The sequence below is a fragment of the Maylandia zebra genome, linkage group LG18 (genome assembly GCF_041146795.1).
Source record: "Maylandia zebra isolate NMK-2024a linkage group LG18, Mzebra_GT3a, whole genome shotgun sequence".
Classification (NCBI taxonomy): Eukaryota; Metazoa; Chordata; class Actinopteri; order Cichliformes; family Cichlidae; genus Maylandia; species Maylandia zebra.
Window position 1 is genome coordinate 12,261,655 of NC_135184.1, and position 7,819 is coordinate 12,269,473.

Consider the following 7,819-nt stretch of genomic DNA (forward strand, 5'->3'; position numbering starts at 1 on the left):
AGCTAATAAATTGGGGCCCATCCCCTCTGTGCTCTACTGGCTCAATTATATCCACATGTAGCCAGTATTCCTGCCATGTTAGCCTGAGTGTGCTGCATATTTTTAAAAGGTGGGTTTCCATAACACTTGCTGAAAGCTGCACTGGTTGTTGGGACACATGTTTGGGCTCTGTGGAAGCCAAACGCTGGCTGTTTTAATGCAGAGGTGCTGTGGAGCGCAGCAGGGGCCAGCATGTGGTCTTTGTTTCTCTGTGAGCAGAGACGACAAACAGGTTTATTAGCCAGATAGAGCCGAGAACAAAAAGAGGAGCTTATTGCACCTTTGTCTACAAGTTTTCAACATTGTAACTGACACGGCAGTTTATTAAATGAACCGACATCGCGCTAATGCGGTCGAATGCGACTAATCCTGCTCTGGATCCCATTATTCATTCAGGCTGTCTTGATCGGCTTTGGTTGGTTTAACTGGTTTTCTCTGTTTGTAGGTGTACAACTGAATGCAATTAATATTCATTAAGGTTTTTTTTTTTAAAAGTCTTCACTAGTGAACCACTTTAAAAAACAAAACAACAAAAGAGCATGTGGTAAAGGTCAAGAGTTGAACTGGTCTCTCAATAATCTTTCATCTTTAGTATCAACTCAGTTACTTAACAATATAACACTTAGGCAATGTCATGCAACACATTGTTAAAAGGAAGAAATGAAAATGATCTACAAAGGTACAGACAGCTCTGAATGGTGACAGTCAAGTGTCGCTGTGAAATTCAGCTGCACTTTAGTTAAGCTAATTCAACAAAGCAACCTTGTTGAAGGCCCCCAGCAGCTACAGAAAGTCTCCAGGACTGTCTCTGGGCTGACTTTTCTAACAAATGTTTGACGGTGTCTGAAATTAGTGTAGGATCGGAGCCAGCTCTGAGAATGTCATGCCACTGGCGTGTGCCAACCTTTTCTGCTTAACATTCCCCCCCCGAAACCCCCATCCCCCCACCTTGTCCACATCCCCCTACATTTTTTTTCCAGCAGAGGGGACGGCGAGCCTCAATGCTATCATTCTTTGATTCTGTTTGAATCTGGCCGCATGTGAGCAGGAAAAGGAGCCAAACGTGCTTCCTGAGTGTTCGGAGGGGGGAAACGCTGTAATAAGCAAGGGGGTGGGTGGTTAAAAATAACCGAGGTATATAAGCACAGAGCAGGATCCAACTCACTCTCAAACTCTCGCTGCCTCTCGCCCAGTCGGGATGTCGGAGCGGGCCCGCCAAGTCCGCTCTCTCACACTTACACACTGTTTTTCCATGAAAGTTAATGCAGTAAGGCAAATCCTCAGTGCGGGTGATGAAGCACTTGCAGACGTGACATAAACACTATGCACGGCTGTGCTCATGTCACTAAGTTAAACAGCCCAAAACAATTTCGGCAGTGACAACATGAAGCTTCATCATGGAGAACATGAAGCATACATCAGCGTGATGAGCTAATAAACCTCATGCTTGGTGTTTTTAACATTCCCATTTGTATTCTGTCAGAAACTTGGCATTTTGGGAAACCCGTAAAGTTATCTGCCTTTCCACACTCAAAGAAATACTGGACGCGGACATGATGTGTACAGTATTATTCTGCTGAGGTCGAGCATGTTCTCGCAGAACAGCATTGTCTCGTTCTTCTTTTGTGCTTTCTCTCTGTGAAACTGCACTTTGTAGTTTGTTTGATCTCTCCATTTTTGGCTGCACGGGGATGGGAGGTTCTCTTTAGAAATAGCTCGTCTTTATTTTACACCAAGTCCTGAAAAGCATGTTGGACAAAAACAAAAGAGGATGCTTAAAATTCTCAACAGTATTGTCACAGTCCTACGTGGGAAAGTTTTTCTTAAGAGAAAAGAATAGATTTTACAGAACGACTGCTGCTGTTAATGCAACAACATGTCAGCAGCTTCATTACTCCTGAGCAACATGACAGCCTGTTGATAAGTTGATCACCTCACAGCACAGATAAGACAGCAACAGTAATAGTTCGAACAATTGTGAAATTACATTGTTGCCCAATTGTAAAACGATTGTGTAAATTTCAGTTCAGGGAAAGAGGCTTCGCTGGAAATTGTACTAATCTATACTTAATCCTGCCATATGATGACTTTAGTGGTTCCTCTTCTGCAGTAAGAGCTGAAAGTGCAGTCTTTGACTCCAAGAGAGACGGCGCTTTTACTGACAAGTGCACTGAAACCAAGATATTTGTCCTGTTTTTCCTTTTTTACTTCTGACCTCTGTAGAGTGGAAAGCACGTGGGGGCAATTTTCCCCACAGGGATCAACTGAGTACCAGTTCTTTATGAACTTGTTACAAATCTTTGAGTGCAACCTGAGAGATGTTTTTACGTGGGCTGCTGCAGTCATAAGAGTGTCCCGCCCATCGTATGTCCAGCATGAGTATATGCCCGGTGCGCTCAAATGAAATTCTCTCCTCGGGTATGCACACTTCTCCACAGGAAGTGACAGCTCAGAACGAAATACAAACCCGTCTCCTAAATGTTGTACCAAGTATTCCCACAAGACATGCCAACTACTTTTGTTGCCTTTCACATCAATTTGCTCTGCTTCACAGACCAGTGCACGCTGAGTGAAGTTTAACGTGGGTATGGGCTGCTCGCGTATAAACGTTTCGGTCATGTTTGGCTTGGTTTTGAATCCGCCAGGTGCAGCATCGTTGAGTCAAAGATTTCCTATTAAGCGGTGTTAGTTGAAACAAAGTATCTAAAATGTGCACTGTGAGAATCAGTAAGTCTGTAAAAGGCTTCAGGTAGAGGTTATTTAATAGATACAGTACAAATCCAGGGCTATTTACAGATAATTAAACGAGCCAAATTAACCTTCTTGTCGTTTTCACCTTTTTTTTTTTTATAAATACAAACCTTGAGCAAGAGCTTGTATAAACATAAAATCAGCAGCTGTGGCTCAGTGGGTAGAAAAACCTGATGTTTCATCCCAGACTCCCCCTGTTCAAGTGTCCTGAAAGGAATCTGTTGACATTTATGAGACATATATAAAGTATGTTGAAGTCACTGCAACAGACCAGTAAATAATAAGCCACAAAAATGCCATAAAAACACAAATATTTAGCCTCTTTGTTTTTACAAGTTAAACAAGTGAGATCCAATCTTTCTCTTAGAAAGAAGGCAAATATTAATAGTGCTCCCTTTAAGTGAGACAAAAGCATGTAGTAAAATGCTAAAGTTCAAATGGCACTGGTGTAATATACTGTTGAGACAGCCTGTTGGGGTTTTTTTCATATGTGGGCTTTCGCAGAGCGACAAATCTTGCATAAGGTTTCTGAATTTAAACATAGTGGTGCAAGAAGATTTTAAGCAATGTCTCTAAAAAACCTTGAGTTCTTTGGTAATTGCCTAAATGTAATCTATCAGGCATTACAGGGCAGTAAAGGTAGCTGAGTAAGAGAGGAAGTGAGATTGCTCTCACTCTCACTAGTAGCAAAGCAAAAAAAGGCTCACGGAGCAGAGCAAGGGTCAACAACAGCGGTCATGGGTTCAGACATCAGGCCGGCTGCTGCGCTGCCTCTAAAAACACATTTCCTCTCTGGCCTTACTGGACTTCTTCTGTGTGACGCACTTTCCACTGAACACACAGAGCTGACAGGGCTCAGGATGTGGAAACCTCACAGCTGAAAGTTTACTGGTGAAGGTGGTGGACATGACAGCTTGATGAGAGGTGGTGTATCTGTCATTAGAAGCTGACTTGGATCAGGTCATTGGCACACTGAGTACTTTTGCGCTTTTTTAACCTGCTGAGGTTGAGGATAAGGTGTGTGTCTCTCTTGGGGTTTCAGGTTAAATCCTACATAAAGTACAGTTGGAGAGTACCTAAAATATAGTGTGTACTTCAGGTTCCTATCTTGGAGTTGCATAGGTTTCTTTTGACTTATTCTGTGCTGCATTTTAGAGGGAAGCATTCCTTCTGAAATAACAAGTCTACATTAAACTTACAAAAAAACTAGCTTAACATCAGCTTCACGTGCAGATAAATGGCTGCTTACAGGTAATCTAAATCATTACTCATCCCCAATTGCCTCCACTAATCGTGCTTCAGTGTGACATTTAATAAAACACGTGCTTCTTAAAACAATCTCTTCTTTCATTGCACTATTCTATGTTGAATTGGATCCAAGGAATAAAGTTTAGGCACCAATCTTTCTAATTCCATCACACTTTGGGAAAAAGTGGCACAAAAAAGTGCGGAGTCGTACCCTGCAGAAAGCCTGTCTTCATGACCTCTGGAGCCAGGCGACTTCCTCGGATTCCTCCAGAAAACAATCCCCCTTTCCTCAAATCTCTCGGTCGAAGTAGCAACAAACACTAACGCTGATTTGTGATGCAAATGTGAACCCAATCGAAACCAGTAGCCCCAATTATGTCATTTACATGTGAACGGGACGTTAGCTTAAATTACGTTTATATCAGGAATGGTTAAAGCGTAATAATACCCCCCTCAAAAAAAAAAAAAAGGGGGGGGGGGGGGGGAGTTTCAGACGACCCTGGCGCCTGTTTAGACAGGCCCGTTGTGAGAGAACAAAAAGCATCTACCATTAATGATAATGAGCCGGCACAGACACCTACACTGCGCGTATCTTTACTGAGCTCTTATAAGTTTAACAAAAACGTGTTTATTTAAATAGAAACCCCTTTAATGGAGGCTCTTGGACCAGTGCGTGAGGAAGTGTGAAAGAAAAAGAGGCTTAGAGAGGCATCGAGATCAGAAAATAATAAATATATAATAATTAATAATGTATGCCACATATATACATATATTTTTTATTTCGTGGCAAATCTTTCAGTTTCTTTCCAGAGCTGAACCCGCTAATCCCAATCTAATGATATTTTTATTACTGTTCATCAGAAAAGCCACATCTCCTTTGTGTCCTGGTGATTAACTCGAGTACTGACAGCCTTTATTTTTAAGTTGCTGGTGCGGCTTTGCCTCCAGCAGTTTCTGTCACTGTACTTGTTCTTTTTAGATTATTACGTAAGTATATATGGTTGCTATACAGTGTGTTTATCATTTAAAAAAACAAACTTCAAATATCTTGCGTCACAATGTGGGAGGGGCCGAGCTAGGGCCCGCCCTTTTCAAAGAGGCTTGGTGCGAGCCGCTCTGCCTGTCACACACAAGTGAGCTGTGAGTCTGCACGAGCTGCTTTATAAAGCGCTAAATTTACCAAACTTTACGTTGTTTCCTGAGCTCTCACAATTGGCCAGGCGCGCTCGGAATAGAGTTATAAGGTTCGGAGGACCTCCTACCACTTTTAAACTTGTTCATGTATTTGATGTGAAACTGTGGAGAAGCGACAGTGAAATAGGCGCACAGACCCCTGCGCGGCTGCCGCTCAACACAGCACGATTTTGACAAGAGAAACTTATATTACTTTACCCAACGATGGCCTTATCCGGAGTGATGCTACCGTCATTTTCGACTTTCTCAAACCAAAGAGAAAAACCCTGGGAAAATGTAAGTTTGAAACAATGTCACGCAATTGTGTGTATGTGTTTTGTGTGTGTTTGTTTTTTTAAATATCCGTGATTTTGATTCTGCTTGTAATAATATAAATATCATGTAAGAATAATTTATTTGCTTCGAAAAAATATATATTTTGGTTCTAAAAAAAACTTTGCAGTCGCTTGTTTCTCATCTGCTTTTTTCTCCTCATTCCTACAGAGATGGAAGGGAGAGATGGACAAACTGGTCTCTTCGAGCTGGTCCATGCTTGAAATGGTACAAAACCTGGACAATCAAAACAAAAAGGAAGACGAGGATCTGAGTAACTATTTGGATCTGGATTTTATTCTCGCCAATACAACTGGCTCAGACAGCGCGATGGACTATCTGGGCACCGCCGACCCCAACATGTACACGACTGGAAACTCTATGCCATCGTTCCCAGCAGACGACCATCGCTCCCCACCGCCCCCGTACGGCGCCAGCCTCATGACAGAACAACTCCGCTCCGAAGGAACAGACAGCTATGGCATTACGCGCAACCCCAGCATTCAGGGAAGATTTTATGCCAGCACGGCGCATTTCCCCCGCCCGGAGAACATCAAAGTAGAGCCACCAATGGACAGTTATGGTCCCGTAATGGGCATGGTGCCCCAGAGCTGCAGCAAAATCAAGCAAGAAGGCAACGTTTCGTGCATGATGTCCTTTGAGCAGCCAAGAGTGGCCATCTCTCCCCGAGCGGCCAGCAACATGACCCCGCCGCTGAGTCCCAATGACCAGGGAGTTTCGGACTGTCAGGGACAGTTATGCCAGCCCATGAACTTTCAGCAGAAATATCACACAACTGTGGCTTTCCAGCACCACCCTCAGGCTCCACAGATGCAGATGGCCTACCACGCTCCACATGCTGGTTTTGGCATGTATGATGAAGCTCTCAGCCTGCAGCCGGGCGCACAGAGGGTGATGCTTACTCCACCCTCATCTCCCCTCGAACTGCTGGAGTCCAAACCCAAAAGAGGCAGGCGCACGTGGCCACGGAAGCGCACAGCCACGCATACCTGCACGTTTGCAGGCTGCGGAAAAACCTACACAAAGAGCTCGCACCTGAAGGCACATCTCCGCACTCACACCGGTAAGTTTGAGCTGAAGTATGCTATGATCTTTTTTAAGTGCGCAGTTACGCACAGAGCAGCGCATTGATTAAAACAAAATGCCGTTTCAGCACAGCCTAATAAACTTTTTTTTCAAATTTTGTTCACGCAGGTGAGAAGCCGTACCACTGCAGCTGGGAAGGCTGTGGATGGAAATTCGCCCGCTCCGACGAGCTTACCCGTCATTTCCGCAAACACACCGGACACAGACCCTTCCAGTGCCACCTGTGTGAGCGCGCCTTTTCAAGGTCTGACCACCTGGCCCTTCATATGAAGAGACACATGTGAAGTAACCCACATAAGGACTCGGGGCGATTGGGGGGGGGGGGGGGGGTTATTATTATTACGATTTCAACTGTATTTTTTATTTAAAATATTCCTCACATGACCAAAGACGCATATTATGATATTGAATTCAAAAAATGTTTAGTGTTATTGTTTAATAACGTAGCTGGTACTACTTTGGTTGTTTAAGCTTTAGAAAAGCTTTGTTTGCTTTAGAGCAGGCAGACCAAGAAGGGGCTGGCCCTGTATATACTACTCTCCTTTGACAGAACTGGAATGCTGTGTTTGACACAAAAGTGCCTTTCTGTGTTGTGCTACTGTATAAAAAAACAAAAAAAAAAAAAAAAACCTCTTTGTGAAAGAAGACATGGCCAAAAAAGCAGTACATGTTCTCGCTGATAGGAATGCAATGCACATACAGTTGCCTAATATGTGCAAAGACAAAAGACAATGTTTTATTTAAACTGCCTCAATGTCTGAATGGCCTATACTGTTTTTTGTTTTTTTAAATGCTTTTTGTCCATCTCAGTGTGAAACTCTTGGTTCCAGCCCCTCTGTACACTATCAGGGCTTGATGTCCTGTGCTTTATTTTTTACTTAAATTTATATTAAAAAAAAAAGTACCTGGATTTTATACTGTAAATCATGTATTTATTGTAAATATTAAAAAAAATGGAACTGAATTGTTTGGCTTGAGAAGTCTTTACTTCGCTTGCGTGCTTACTCATTCCTTACACTTGTTCACACATTTCTTTTTTATTGGATACATCCAGCCACTCAACATAACTCATAACTGCTTGTAAAAAGGTGCAGTAGACCTGCGGACTGTCACATCAGTTCTTCTAAATTGTACATTGAATTTTAAAACACGAGCACTTGATTTCCAC

The 7,819-nt window shown here is 42.9% G+C and overlaps 1 protein-coding gene across 1 annotated transcript; it reads left to right on the forward strand.

The window, feature by feature from the left end:
• Positions 1 to 5,162: 5,162 nt before the first annotated feature.
• Positions 5,163 to 7,615, forward strand: klf2b (Kruppel like factor 2b). The gene is made up of 3 exons (XM_004555322.5): positions 5,163 to 5,508; positions 5,716 to 6,628; positions 6,760 to 7,615. The coding sequence occupies exons 1-3, from the start codon at positions 5,437 to 5,439 to the stop codon at positions 6,933 to 6,935; spliced, it is 1,161 nt and encodes a 386-aa protein (XP_004555379.1). The 5' UTR covers positions 5,163 to 5,436; the 3' UTR covers positions 6,936 to 7,615.
• The last annotated feature ends 204 nt before the right edge of the window (positions 7,616 to 7,819 follow it).